The sequence below is a fragment of the Plectropomus leopardus genome, chromosome 17 (assembly GCF_026936395.1).
Source record: "Plectropomus leopardus strain MGB_pleo_1.0 chromosome 17, ASM2693639v1, whole genome shotgun sequence".
NCBI lineage: Eukaryota > Metazoa > Chordata > Actinopteri > Perciformes > Serranidae > Plectropomus > Plectropomus leopardus.
The window spans coordinates 27,241,308-27,255,556 of record NC_142192.1 but is presented as its reverse complement, the minus strand read 5'-3'; the positions used below and the strand labels follow the sequence as shown (position 1 = coordinate 27,255,556).

At 38.6% G+C, this 14,249-nt stretch overlaps 1 protein-coding gene across 6 annotated transcripts in view; it reads right to left on the bottom strand.

Moving 5' to 3' along the window:
- Positions 1–14,249, bottom strand: part of col11a2 (collagen, type XI, alpha 2) — a 57,700-nt gene that overhangs the window by 20,421 nt on the left and 23,030 nt on the right. For 2 of the 6 annotated variants that reach the window (XM_088090164.1, XM_042506170.2), the window contains 15 exons: positions 10,496–10,609; positions 8,723–8,938; positions 7,299–7,352; positions 6,180–6,221; positions 5,229–5,291; positions 4,986–5,060; positions 4,701–4,787; positions 4,222–4,278; positions 3,516–3,569; positions 3,284–3,337; positions 2,246–2,299; positions 1,485–1,538; positions 1,210–1,263; positions 1,028–1,072; positions 18–71 (listed from right to left, as the gene is read on the bottom strand). In XM_088090164.1, coding sequence (XP_087946290.1) covers positions 18–71; positions 1,028–1,072; positions 1,210–1,263; positions 1,485–1,538; positions 2,246–2,299; positions 3,284–3,337; positions 3,516–3,569; positions 4,222–4,278; positions 4,701–4,787; positions 4,986–5,060; positions 5,229–5,291; positions 6,180–6,221; positions 7,299–7,352; positions 8,723–8,938; positions 10,496–10,609 — 1,077 coding nt within the window. Of the gene's footprint in view, positions 1–17; positions 72–1,027; positions 1,073–1,209; positions 1,264–1,484; positions 1,539–2,245; positions 2,300–3,283; positions 3,338–3,515; positions 3,570–4,221; positions 4,279–4,700; positions 4,788–4,985; positions 5,061–5,228; positions 5,292–6,179; positions 6,222–7,298; positions 7,353–8,722; positions 8,939–10,495; positions 10,610–11,883; positions 13,114–14,249 lie in introns of all 6 variants that reach the window. The other 4 variants (XM_042506168.2, XM_042506169.2, XM_088090162.1 and 1 more) reach the window with 4 other exon arrangements.

Here is a 14,249-nt window from a genome sequence, read left to right as displayed (position 1 = left end):
AATTGTTTTTTACTCACAGGAGGTCCGGGGATTCCAGCTGGACCTTTGGGTCCAAGCAAACCACGAGGTCCCTGAAGAGAAAGACACACACAAGCAACAAAGATCAGTTGGTTTTTATCATATAGAGGAATATAATGGCAGGTAAACACAGCTGCATGCCTCCCTTCGTGCACAGCAAGCAGGAGAGCAAAAATGTTTTTGGACGGCAGTGAAAATATTGTTTTTGAAAGGCTGAACACCAACAATAATGGTTTGAAGCAGAATTTTTCTTTAGATAAAAACATGTTGGGTATTTGGAAATGATTATATGGATCTTTTCTCATTTAATTTTGTCTTTAGGACTCAAAAACACTAATTATGACTAGTAATCTGTAATGTTCAGTCAAACTCAGCCACCCTGGCATCCAATCTAAAAATTATATAAGAATAACATTAGCGTAGCCTAGTCTTTACCTGTAACTGAGTAGAAATACCAGGTTTATACAGAGATGTGCATTCAAATACTGATATATAAATCGAATTACGAAGGAAACTTTGAAGCTTAAAATGATTTAGTACAGCATTCTGGATTGTATTAAAATGTACCCAATGAGTGTATGTTGTCTCTGTAATTAGGAGATTATTTAAGAAATATTAAAACTGTTTAGTCTTATTTAGTCACTTTTGCAACATTTTGAACCTCTACTCTGTTAGGATTTATTCTCTCTCTATATATATATATATACACATACATATATATTTATATTTATTTTTTTTTACAAGCTGTTACTTGTCAGTCTGCACATTGTAACTGTTTTGTTACTTGGCTGCATCATCCACCTCTCCATCACTGCGCGACACATAATTACAGGGAAGAACCCACCGTCAGGTAATATGAATGCTATGGTGAGAAACACCTGGTTTGGAGGTAACGGGGATGCCGGAGATGGAAACACAAGTTGTATTTTAAGGATGCTGTCCATAACAGAGACTTAGACAAGAGAGACGGATTAAATATTAGATTTTTTTTTGCCATGGAAACACTCACTGGTTCACCTGGGAGACCCCTGGGTCCAACTTCTCCATCGTCTCCCTGAAAACACATACACAACAACAACATGCTAAGGTTGTACAGAAGCTGAAAATGAACATTTATGGAGTGACACACAATGACACGTTTTGAGCAGTGCCTGGAATCAAATTTCAAAATATTTTAATAAATCTTCGTACCCTCTCTCCGTCCTCTCCTTGAGGTCCCGGGGGTCCCATTCCTCCAGTGTCACCCTGGTGAGATAAAAGAGAGGAGGAGTGAGAAATCACAAAATTCATAAGCTCTGCTCACCAACAGATTTTCAAGTGTTTAAGGTCTCTGCATATTAAAAAAAAAATCAAGATTACTTTAGTGTTACCTCTATTACTGCTACTTTTACTACTAATAATAATATAGATAATAATACTGTGCGATGTGTAAATGGCATTTTGGTTGTAATTTGCTTTTGACTCACCCTGTGTCCTTTGTCACCTGGCAAACCAGGAAGACCATCAAAACCACGGTCACCCTTAGAGAAAGACAGACATGTAAGTACAATGGTGGAAGGTAACTAAGTGCATTTAGTCAAGTACTGTACTTAAGAACTCTGGGGGTAAATGCTGTACTTTTAACTGCACTATATTTATCTGACAGTGCAAATTTGCGGATTCAGATAAAGATAAAAATTTAATTAACTAATAAGTTGTGATACATTTTTACAGATTAAACTACCCAGCAATATATAAAGCAATTTAAATGAGCTCCACCTTTATCAGAGCAACATTAAAGCAAACATGTTAATTTACTCAATAATTCTAATACATTAATGTAATACGTTATTCTCAAATGGACCATTGTGCGTAATGTATTTTTACTATTGGTACTTTAAGTATATTATAATGATAACATTTATGTGCTTTTTACTTAAGTACAATACTGAATGCATGACTTTTTCTTGCAATAAAATATTTCTGCAATGTGGTAAGTAAGAGATCTGAGTACGTCTTCCACCACTGTGTAAGATATTATTTCTGCACTGTGGAAGGTCTATACTAAGTAAAAGCTGGCTTAATCATCCTCCTGTGTAGCCTACTGGGTTATAGTTCACAAATTAACTAGTAACAATAATAATAAAAAAACCACAAGCTTCCAGAGATCCAGTGGCTATAAGAAAAGGTCAAGTGAATAGTATAATATAATTTTGACAATAGAGAAATGACAACAGAGAGAGGTTACCTTAATTCCAGACTCTCCTGGCATTCCCCTGGCACCATCAGCTCCTGCACGGCCCTGTGTAGAGACAAGTAGAGGATGAACATCTGAGGCACAGTTGCAACACTTGCCCAATGATTTTGTCTTTCACAGGGCCTGCTTGGCTCAGATAGACTGAATTTAAACAGAACTATAGGAGACATCCAGGTATTAGAATAGAAACCGGCATCTTTCCCTTTTTGACGATTGGAAACAATGACTGTATATAACGATGGATGGTAACGACAGCTCCCCAAAAGTTAAGGCTAAACATCTTGATCACCCCCTGGTGGCTGGCTGCAGTATGAGTCTGGTGATGCGACATGGTTAACAGCTGTGTATCAATCGAGTGCTTGTGATCACTGATGCTGTTTGTAATTGAGTCATACAGGTGTATGGTGTATATGGGTGGGAATAATATACCACGTCTTCATTTCCTGATATTTTTTTTAAATTAAACTTGATTTGCAAAACAACAAATACAATACAAAACAATAACAAAAAGCAAAAAACTAACAACCATACAAACATGCAACACCAGGGGTTAATTAAAAAAAAGGTTCAACTCAAATACAAACTGAACTCAATTAAATTAACACAATAATTTTTTATTTACTTATTTTTGAACACAGATTTATGGTCCGTAGTTTTCAGCTTCTTTTTTGAAGGGATGAAAAGAGGGTTTTGTTCTGAGCACCTTTGATTTGTGGTTATGAAACTTGGCCAGTAATATGATAAGGCTGCATAAAAATAATTCATCTTCCAATTCTCTTCTATAACTGTTGAATCCAAAAATCACATCTTTCAAACAAGGCACAAAATCCACTTCCTGAGTAGTGCAAGAGGGCAGCGCCCCTATCTAAGATATTTTGTTTGAAAATATTGAAACACCATTCACTACAGAATTTACTTAATACCTGTTGAAGTCCCTGATCCTCTTTCAGAAGCCACTGTCATGTCCTGTGTTCTCTTAGTTAAAAACACAAACAATTTAGAGACAAGCTGACCGCTTTTCATACTCACTCTTCTTCCTGCTTTGCCTGGAGGTCCCATCATGCCCTGAGATCCCCTGGGACCCTGAAAAAAATTAATTAGATGTCTGTGACATATTTTTGCAATAGGTCTGAGCTGAGTATACTATTAGTTCAATAACATGCACAATATAGGTATGTCAAATGGAGGGTTTAATACATGATTTGACATACAAATTATTTAATTCTGATGTTAGGGTAGAGGACAGGTTCAGTGTTTTTACCTGAGGACCAGGGTCTCCACTCTCTCCCTTCACACCATTGATTCCTGGATTTCCCTGAAACAGACACAATCATCATCATCAAAACTATTCTCTCACGCCCCATAATGATCAGAAAAAAGAAAAATGAATGTATTTTTTTGTAATTAAGAGACCTAAAGATGGCCTATTCTGCTCATTTTCAGGTTTATACTTGTATTTTGGGTTTCCAATAGAACGTGTTACAATGATTCAATGGTCAAGAGACACTTAATAGTCCTCATACTGTCTGTGCTAGAACACATGTATTCACTCTCTGGCTGAACTACGCCTGTCTCTTTAAGACCCTGTCCTGAAAAGCTCAGTCTGCTCAGACTGGTCAGCATGTCTTCTGCATCTCGGTGTCTCTGCACCATTAGTGCCCCTGCAGAATGACTGTAACTGAGTACAGCAGCACTTAAAAAAATCACCAATAAAAGCATCTAAACACAACTGGAGATGTTCCAGCAGAAATATGATCTAAAAGTGGGGAGAAATTAACAACATATATCATATATGACAGAAATGAGGAAAAGCATAATAGATCCCCTTTAACTAAAAAGCTTATAAGAAACCTGTTATGGGATCAAAATCATTGTACAGGTCAATATTTTTTGTATCATGTCTTGTAATGTGAAAATGACAGTTGGCATCAACAAACTCTGAACAAGTTAGTGTCAATATGACATACCAGAGGTCCAGGGCGTCCAGTGAATCCCATTGGTCCGGGAGGTCCTTTCAGAGCCATCTAGGGACAACATCTCAAATTTAATGATGACAGATGCTCATGGCTACATGTAATGTTGGTGAACATGAAAATGTCCTATCACACTCATTTTAAATCTCTACGGATGAGAATATTAACTAAATATCTACAATCAACATGTAGACACTACGAAGGTTATGACAGTTTTCTCTGCAGTGTTTCTTTTATGTACACTTGTGGATTTTTTTGTGTTGTATACAATCCTTTTTTTCTTCTTTAACATTAGCAGCAAACAAAGGCTAACATTACCAAAACATATATCCATACGCGTAGTTATACACCTATGGACATCTTCAAAGACAGCAACAATCTCTGGCACTGGTGAATCCTCAAGACTCCACTGATATGTTCATTGAGTAAAATTAACTGTGCAGGGGAAATATAAAGTAAAAATGATGACTGACCCTAGCCTGAGACAAGATGGCTGCTGCCTGAGCTTCCTGTGCAGAAACAACAGGACCCTTATCTCCCCCACTCTGTCCAAAACGGAACTGCAAAAAGAAGAAAAGGAAGAAAAAACAGCATTTGTTGGTATTTGAGTGGCCATTATTTTTAATATTTTCTTAAAAATTGAGCATCAGTGAATTATGAGTATTTGTGCTGAATATAGAGAATATAGAGATTCACATTTATGGCTATTCAGACAGTATGCATTTCTAATAAAGGGTCAAAAGTCAAGGTTGACTCACAGGCAGCATGACTGAGGTTCCAGGAGGTCCGGGGACTCCATCAGCTCCAGGCAGACCAGGCTTACCAGGAGATCCCTGCAGGATGGAGACAGGAAGGGGTGAGCTGGCAGGTTCAAGGAGAGAGTGAAATCTGCTTCTTTTGCAAAGCACATCAGCAATCATCACTCATGTCTCAGAAGTGCACAGATTCGGCACTTATGTCTCTACAAAACAGCATTTTTTAGGATGAAGTGAAACACTCACTCTCTCGCCAGGGTCACCAACAGAGCCAGGAGGTCCAGAGGAGCCAGGAGGGCCAGTAGGACCCTGAAAGAGGTAAGGATATAGCGAATGCAGACTCAGTAAGCTGGTCATTTCTTTGTTTGTGTCAGGTGTAGTTCTTTTTTAGTATTGCAAAGGAATATCCTAACATGCAAAAGATAATGTCAGTTGTCAAAGTCTTATAACAGAAAAGTGTACAAGCTAAGACACGGAAGGAATGAGTCCTATATCCTGGAAATGAGTTTGCATCTTGGCACTCTGGTTACCTCGTCTCGTCAATGGGTTTTTTAAATGAGTTTTTGGTTAAACGCCTGAAATAAGGTTTGGGGTTAACACAGGCCTAAAAAGACTTTCACGTTATGTTCTACAACAGAAGATACTTGAGTAAAAACTTCTTTGAACTTTGAAGCTTTTGTGTGTCTTAAAAAAAAACAGCTGCTAAGAAGTGGCTAAATGAGACTACAAAACATCATCACGCCAAACACAGCTTTACAGCCTTGATATGGTGGTGACTTTGAAGGCATGCAACTGCAGTGGGACTCATTTATAGCCTAATGTTAGCTTTTTGCCTCTAGCGATTGCTTTTACACTTAAACAATCCTAAAAGTGGTGTTCATTTTTGAAGACAATCTTACTGAACAGAATGTGTAAGTATCATAAACTTGTGTTTGCCACAGAGCTTATTTTCTGCAATAATCCAAAATCCAATGGAAAAATCCCATAGGCTTTTTCTGGAATGGCCTACAAAAAAACACATATCATCCTTGCAGCACTTTATACTGGCAACAAGCAAATTATATTACTAATCAAAATACGTCATAACTTTAAGAATAAAGGTACTGCTCTAGAAGAGCAAGGAGTATTAATATAATATTTAGAGTAACTAAACTTACTTTTGTGAAGAAAAGAAGAGAATAACCATCATTCACTTACAGCAGGTCCCTCAGGTCCAGGAGGTCCTTCGATCAGCATACCCTACAAAAGTCAAAACAAAATAAATGTTACTCAGAAGGACAAAAACCTGAGGGAGGGAAAATATAAGTCATTACTCTATTTATCAGGCTCCTTGGATTTTGCTTGTAATGCACCATAGCTTTTTCTTAACTAAAAACATTTGGATCCAACTGGAGAGATCTATCCCTTTCAACCCAATCAGCAGAAGAAAATGTTGGTTTGAATGTTTCTGTAAACATTTATATATTTCATATGCATAAAAACAATGTTTCTAAAGTGATGAAGTAAATAAACTTACTTTATCATCAGGATGTTGGATGGTGCCCAAGACATCACTGCCTTTCTTTTTGGGGTATTGGCCTCAAAATGGGGGTATTTTAACCAAACCATGACCAACTGTTTTTTGTGCCTAAATCTAACCACACATTAACTACAATGCAACTGAACTGTTAAGTTGCAAGATATTTGCTACATAATAACGTGCATATGTAACGTATTGAAAGTGTGCAGAAACGTACAGTGCCAACATTTTTTCTGGCAGCTGTGTTGGTCCCTTTTCAACAGCTGGATTTACGAATTTATTAATGACCTCTTTCTGCATTTTGGAACTGAAATATGCATAAAAGAAAACAAGTTCAGATGACAAATGGAAGAATTTTCAGCCTTTTTTTCAAGGACAAGAAGCTTTGGTTTGTCATTCAGTCTTTGAATAGGTTGCTGCCATTTGAACTACAAGATTTTTTTAATGGAGTTTGTTAGTTGAAATTGGACATAACTCATTTGGACCAAAGTAAACAAATATCTAACAGTGTAGGTAACCAGCTATAGATCAAGTTACTTGAGAACAAACTAAGCGTCTTCTGCTTAAGTAGTATTCTAAATGGTGAATATTTGTGTAATCACACCCTCAAATGCATGTGACAAATCTGTCTTGGACTAGAGTTGAATCAGTGAGATTGTGACTGGAAGGTTACTGGTGCAAATCCCTGGAGCTTCTGGGAAAAGTGACTGGGGGAAGCGTTTCCTGTCTGTCACAGAGCAAGCCAGCTTAAACAAACTTGCTCAGGTAAAGCTGCTTAAAGACAATGAGTCACTTACAGGCTCCAAGACAGCAGGCTCTCCTTTCTCTCCTTTCTGGCCTCTGACGGCGGCCTGAGGAAAACACACATGTAGCCAACAACACAGCATAGTCAGTATAAAGGTATTCACACACACCGACCAAAAACAAAAAAGACAAACTCATTCACAGAACAGAGATTTGGCAAGATGCATTAAAAACAGGGGCACACCACATTACTTTGTTTCATTATATAAAAAAAGAACAAAAAAATGAAAACCTGAGTTGCTTATGACAAAGACATAAGCTTTCGTCCAATTACAGATTCACAAAACTGTAGGTCCATTATGTGTACTTTTTTTGGTAATAGATAAAGAATCATTGGGATTAGCAGCTCTAAATGAAGCCATACACTGAGATAAATGGCATTCAAGACAAAAGATGCAGCAATTGGTTACTGCTGCACTTCCAAATGCCTCTTTATGCAGTGTATGTGACTATACAAGTTATTCTTTCTGTTTGTTAGGATCCCTAATAGCTTCTACCATGGTAACAGCTATTCTTCCCGGGATCCTGAGTTTCTCACTGTACTTTCTCACCATGTAGTATAAAACCAGTTTCAACCACTGATTAAGGGACTAAGTCTTGGTCTTTTAAGTATTTGAAATGCATTCAAATACAGGCTTCTCTGTGATGGATTGAGCTTGCCTGGTATTAATTTTCAACTATGAATTGACCTTACTTGCATGGTGGACATTTTGAATTTCCATACATCACAGTTTAGCCCTACTTGCACAGATCGAGTATAACCAGGGGACCTCATGCGACCCAGACATCTGTGTTTCATGCTGCACATTTGCACGAGTTAAGTGAACTGCATTTTACTCAAATTACAACAAATACCCCCTAGTTATGAGGCACAGGATTTGCACAGGACTATACGGTAGGTGATTTAGGGTCCGAATTTTTACTTGACAAAATACAGACATGGCAAATTTGCATGGGATTAAGATCACACAAGACATCTGCAATTATTAAAAGTTACAAGAGGTCCCCTGGTAATACTGGTAATATGTGAATAGGGCTTTCTGCTATATAAAATGAAATTAAGGGTAAATTGAAAGCGTATTTTTCAGGTCATGTCCACAATAATCAAAGTAGCAGCTGGCTCTCAGAGTACACATTATGTGCCAAAATGAAGGTAATTATGGCTCTATCTTAGTTTTTCAGGTAAATCTTTCTATAGTACCAATTGTGTAAAATTTGAAGATGGTCAATAGGTCCCAGAACGGTAAAAACAAAAACACACAGAAATAAATGATGTATCTCAATAACGGCCTTTGAGAGATGGCAAACTCAAACGAGTCACTTGAGAGGACATTGAATACAATTTGACAAAGACTAAGATTCAGAGTTGGTTGAAACTGATTTTTTTTTTTTTTGCCTCGGAAGCAAAACGACTTACGCCTCCCTCGTCTGTCACAGCGGACAGGGCGGGGCCCATGTTGGCTTCGACATCTGTAGTCTCCAGTATCGGCTCATTGTAGTCCCTGTAGGAATAGTCGTATTCCCTCAGGCCCACGTCCCCAGTCACATACTCCTCAGTGAAGGCCTCCTCACCCACACCGCCTGCCTTGGTGGCATCTACCTCCTCTCCCACCAACGTTGTCTCCACCTGGGGCTGCGTTGAGTGTGTCAGAGCCGCAACGGGATGGATAGAGGGGCACGGGAGGATGGATCAAGTAAAGGAAAATAAAGATGCAAAAGGAAGAAGGAAGGAAGAGGGAGACGTATGCATGATGGGGAAATGTTAGTAAAAGAAAGAGAAATATAGAATGAAACAAGAGGGGGAATGGAGGAGGGGGCATATATAGAAAGAAGTGAGTCTTACCTTTTGCAAATAAACAGTGACATAGGGACAGAAAACAAAAAGACATCTGGCAGACTGTGGGGACTCTATTAGTCATCCATGCTCTAACTTCAGTCTGATATTTCCAGGTGAATTTTTCAGGTTTATCCTGCAACTTTAAATCTTGTTAATAATCTTTTGTTGAACAGTTTGTTTCCACAAAAGCATATCCTTATCAGCTTGTGTGTGATGACCTGTAACCAAATGATCTCTCCTAATTTGATACATTTATTGTCTGATATTGTAAACATTTGCTTGAAAAGAAGAGAGTAAGAAAAAAAACACTCACTGTCCCTAAACACACAGAACTGACAGGAGGCACTTTGTGAAAACAAACTGCTGCTATGTGCTATGCAAAGCCAAAACTATGTTATTTTCTATTTTACTTACCGTGGATGTTTAAAAAAAAACCAAATATGAATCCATTGGAATTATGCTGTATTTTTAACTTATACAAAAAAACCCAATAACTGAAAATAGTGCAAAGGGAATAATGTGTATGTTCCTAAAATATACATTATAGAACTGACACTACAACAACAGCAAAAACATTCTTGACATCAAAAGTGCAAAACAAAGTCATCACAGTCACCTAACAAATATAAAATGTCAATGATGACAATATGAATTACTGACAAAATAAGTGAACTGTGAGAAACAGATCAGAACCGTGAGAAGTTCATTCTCAAATTCTGATAGTTTTAGGGCTTTAAAGTAAGCCACAGCAGCAGCTGTATTCTTTAGTTCAGTTAGATGTTTTTTTTCTCAAACCAGAATGCATTATATCCATCTCCCTTTGTTGATGAGGTTAAAACTGCACATCAAATATTTTTATGCGGATCCCTTTTTCACAAGATTTTTGTTCTTATGTCAAGATCAGAACCTGATCAACCGACGATCTTGAGATGAGGACAGGAGTCTTGTTGTTAGAGGGGAAAAAGGGGAGCCACCTAAAAATGTTTGATGATACAAGCAGATGAATGTGGTGCATTCTCTTTGAAAAAGATTTTCTTGTATGTCTTGTCACGTGGCATCGGTGCCAACGAAACACTGACGTTGGTTAGAAAAGTTTAAAGAGAGACACTGGGCTAGAACTACTTGGTTAACCTACAAAGACCGGGCTCACCACCACACAGATATTACACTTCGTCCTTTGGTGATGATTATATTTTTTTGTTTTTGTCACTGTGTGCTAACTGGTAACTTATGTTTTTATATTTTACTGGGCAAAATCACCAAATCCATCTACAGATTTGGTGTTTAATTTACTTGTCTGGTCTTCTTTTGACTGTGTCATCTTCTTGTCAGTGTGTACTTTTTCTTCTTTACCTGTACTGGGACCTCTTCTTGTCCAAACACCTCACCCTCTGGCACCGTCTCCTCATAGTAATAATCAGTCTCTGTAGGGGTGTGGCCAGCCTCGGCATATTCAGTATCTACATCCTGATTGGTCAAGTTGACAGGAATTGGGGAGCAGGGAGGAAGCAAGCAGATTTTAATGAAAGAGCGTGGTTAGTTCAAAGTCTGCTTGTAAGTGACGATGAGTTAAAAGTGGAAAAAAATGGAACACATCATAAAACTGTGGTTGCCGAAGAGATTTTTACTGGCAACTCACATTTTTAAAGTTGCAAAGATCCATTTTAGAAAAGAGATTTCAGGTAGTTTTAGAATCTCAATGACTATAAATTTTGCCATGTGCAAGATTTAGGGAGTCGTTGAAACAACTTTGCTGAAATTACTTTTCATTGTATGTTGAACTTTTTTTTCATATAAGGGGGAGGTCTGCTCTTATTGGAAGTAGGACTGAGAGCCCCTATACATCCCTTAAGATGAAAACATCATATGTTGATGCTTTGGGATGTCTAGTTTCACCCAAGACCAGAAAAAAAGAGAGACAACCCCTATCAACAGCCTCACAGAAAACAATTCATATGAATCACTGTAATCTATTTTATGAATTTTCCCAAACCCACCAATGACCATGAGCTTCACAATGTCCTACTCATTGAAGGAAATGTGTCTTCTGATGGAAGCACACTTTTTTAGTTTCTGTGAGACTGCTTCATTCATATTTGATACAAAATATGGCCAGACAGGTAGATAGGTATCAGAGAGAAAACACAGGTACTTAAAAAAACAAAGAGAATGACAGGGTGATAGAGGAGGTTTGTTGTGTTCCTTGTGTATAGGATGTAATAGTATTTGTGTTTTCTCAGGTTTAGTTTTTGTGCCACAGAAATCCATGCTCATTCATCTGACCGGTACGTTAATGGTTTCCCCGAAAAGAAAGAGACTGAGAGCTGGAGTGTATTCAGGTTCTGAGATCCAGTTTCAGTAGCTTGAAGGTAGGAGTATGAAGTGAAGTAAAGAACAATGAAACTGTACGATTAGCCATGCTTCAATGTGTACCGCTGTATCATATCATATGGAGAAGTTGGAGTGATCGCAAAGATCATATGATATTTGAAAAGAGGAGAAGGCACCCAGCTTGGTATGAACCAGCTTCCATTCTGAAAACCAGACTGTCCACCATCAAGGATTTACCTCAAAATCTGAACTGTAATCCAATATCAAACTACTCATCACAGAGACCCATTTAAGTTTCACAAAAACTTTGTTGTAGACCCTGGATGGTGGAAAGAAATGGCAACCAGATTGGACAGATGGAACATACAACTCTGGACATTCTGACCCAAACATGGGCCCTCTTGTTGTACCTGTTGATAACCGTTGGTAATTTTCTTCGCTGGGACTGCAGTTCCACTCAACACAGTCTTGCCGAAGGGTGGGAATGGTTTGTGCTGGGATTTGACATTGAGGTCCAACACCACCTTGGATTTCGTGGGTCTGGGTGGAGTGGGCTGGACAGGGGCAGATGTTGTCACTACTTTCTTCGGGATGGAAACCTTTTCGACCACAGTCTTCACCACTTTGTTCACTGTTGGTTTGACCAGGGGGGCTTTGGAGACCACAGTTTTAACTTTGGTGACCTCTTTGACTTCGGTCTTTACTTGAGTTTTTGCTGCTGAAGCTTTGGTGGCCACGGCCTTTGCTGGTTTTGTAGGTTCAGATTCTGATGCTTTCGTGGGTTTAGGTGCCTTTGTAGCTTCTACTTTGGCAGCTGACTTAGCTGCAACGACCACAGTCTTTTCTACTTTCACAACTTTTTCAGTCTTTGCTTTTGTAGTGGTTTCGATTTTTGCCTGATTTTCAGCGCCAGTACTAACAATTTTCTTTTCTACCACAGTAATAACTTTGCCATTGCCATTAGCCTTAGCCTCACCATTGACCTTATTCTCAGCTTTGCCATTAATTTTGACTTTGACCTCTTTAACCTCAATGGTAGTTTTGCCATTTCCACTGACTTTCTTCTCTGCTGTAGCTTTTCCATTGCCATTTCCATTAGTCTTGGACACAACAGTGTCTTTTCCATTTCCATTGGCTTTCTTTTCTGCTGTTGGTTTTCCATTTCCATTGGCTTTCTTTTCTGCTGAGGATTTTCCATTACCATTTACTTTCTTCTCAACCACAACCTTGCCATTGCCATTTCCATTAACCTTGGCCTGAGCTGTAGGCTTGGCATTGGCTATAGCTTTGCCATTGCCATTTGTTTTTGTCACCGCTGCTTTTCCATTGCCATTGCTGTTGGCTTTAGCTGCACCATTTACTTTCTTCTCAGCAGCTGCTTTACCATTGCCGTTCTTAGCTGGGGCAGCAGTGGGCTTAGGCTTAGCTGCTGCTGTTGGTTTGATCTTAGACAAGAGGATCTCTACTGCAGTGGGCTTTGCTTTGGATGGCTTGGATGCGGCAGACTTAGAAGCTTTGGTGGGCATAGGCACCTTGACTACAAGTTTGGATGGTCCAGTTTTGGCTGGTTTAGCAGGAGTGGGTTTTGGTTTGACAGGGGAGGATTTAGTGGGGGCTGCTTTTCCATTGGGCACCTTCTTCTAATATCCAAGATTATTGTTTGGTTGATTTGTTGTTTAGTATGTGAAAGTGCATAATGACATGAGAAAATTGAGGAAGACAAAGATACATGGAAGGGTTGGGAGGGGGGTTGAAAAGCACAAACAAGGGATGGACAGAAGAAGAGAGAAAGACAAGAGTGGATGTTTTTGAGAAACAATGACATAAAGATGGCCAAGGCTTGGATGATTTACTGAGACTGTACAGGCATTACTGGATACAGCAGAGAATTAATCCAATTTTTGAAAATAGTATGTATAAATACAACTGAAAAAAACAACCAGTATTCAAATTCAGAATCCAAATTTTGAGAAATATCTTTTTTTTTGACCCAAGCTATTAAGTTGAGTTTTTGCTGATCTCTCCAGTAATGCCATTCCCAATATTAAATGACAAAGCAGCATCTTTGCGCTAATATGAACTCGAGCCTGTGGTTTGGCAGAGGCACTGAGGGTGTGACTGGTCAGGTGAAAGTGGTGCTGAACACACTCACAAAACATACACATCACTGATGCACTAACCTGCTAGGTCTCTCTCTCTCTTAAACACACACACACACACACACACACACACACACACACACACACACAGTTTATAATGCACTGAGATCATCTGCAAGACTGCGAAGGTTACTGCTGTTTAGCCATGCAAAAGAATGAGTGTGGATGCCAGGCAAGCATGCAAATGTGTGTTAGTCACATAAAACCACAGAGTGACAACAAAGGTACATAATTCTTCTTTCTCATGCTGCTATAATAAATATACATGCAAATTAATATAGTAAACAAACAAACATTTCACCCAAGTAATACAGTGTGAATGAGAAACACTGTGGATATAAACTCCTCAAATATGCATTATAGAACACAAACAAAAATTAAAGGAGACAGACTGTGGCATACATGTATGTTATGTCAGTCAGTTAAGTCAGTTGTACAAACATGAATGCATATACCAAGCAAAAAACATGTGCATTGATATCCCCATGTTGACTGGAAAATTGGTATGGAAACTGATGACCCAGAAGTGCATGCGGTGACATCTTCGAAAAGATACCATGCAAGTAACAAGACAATACAGACACATGCCCTGGCAAAATAAAATAAAAAAGCAAATT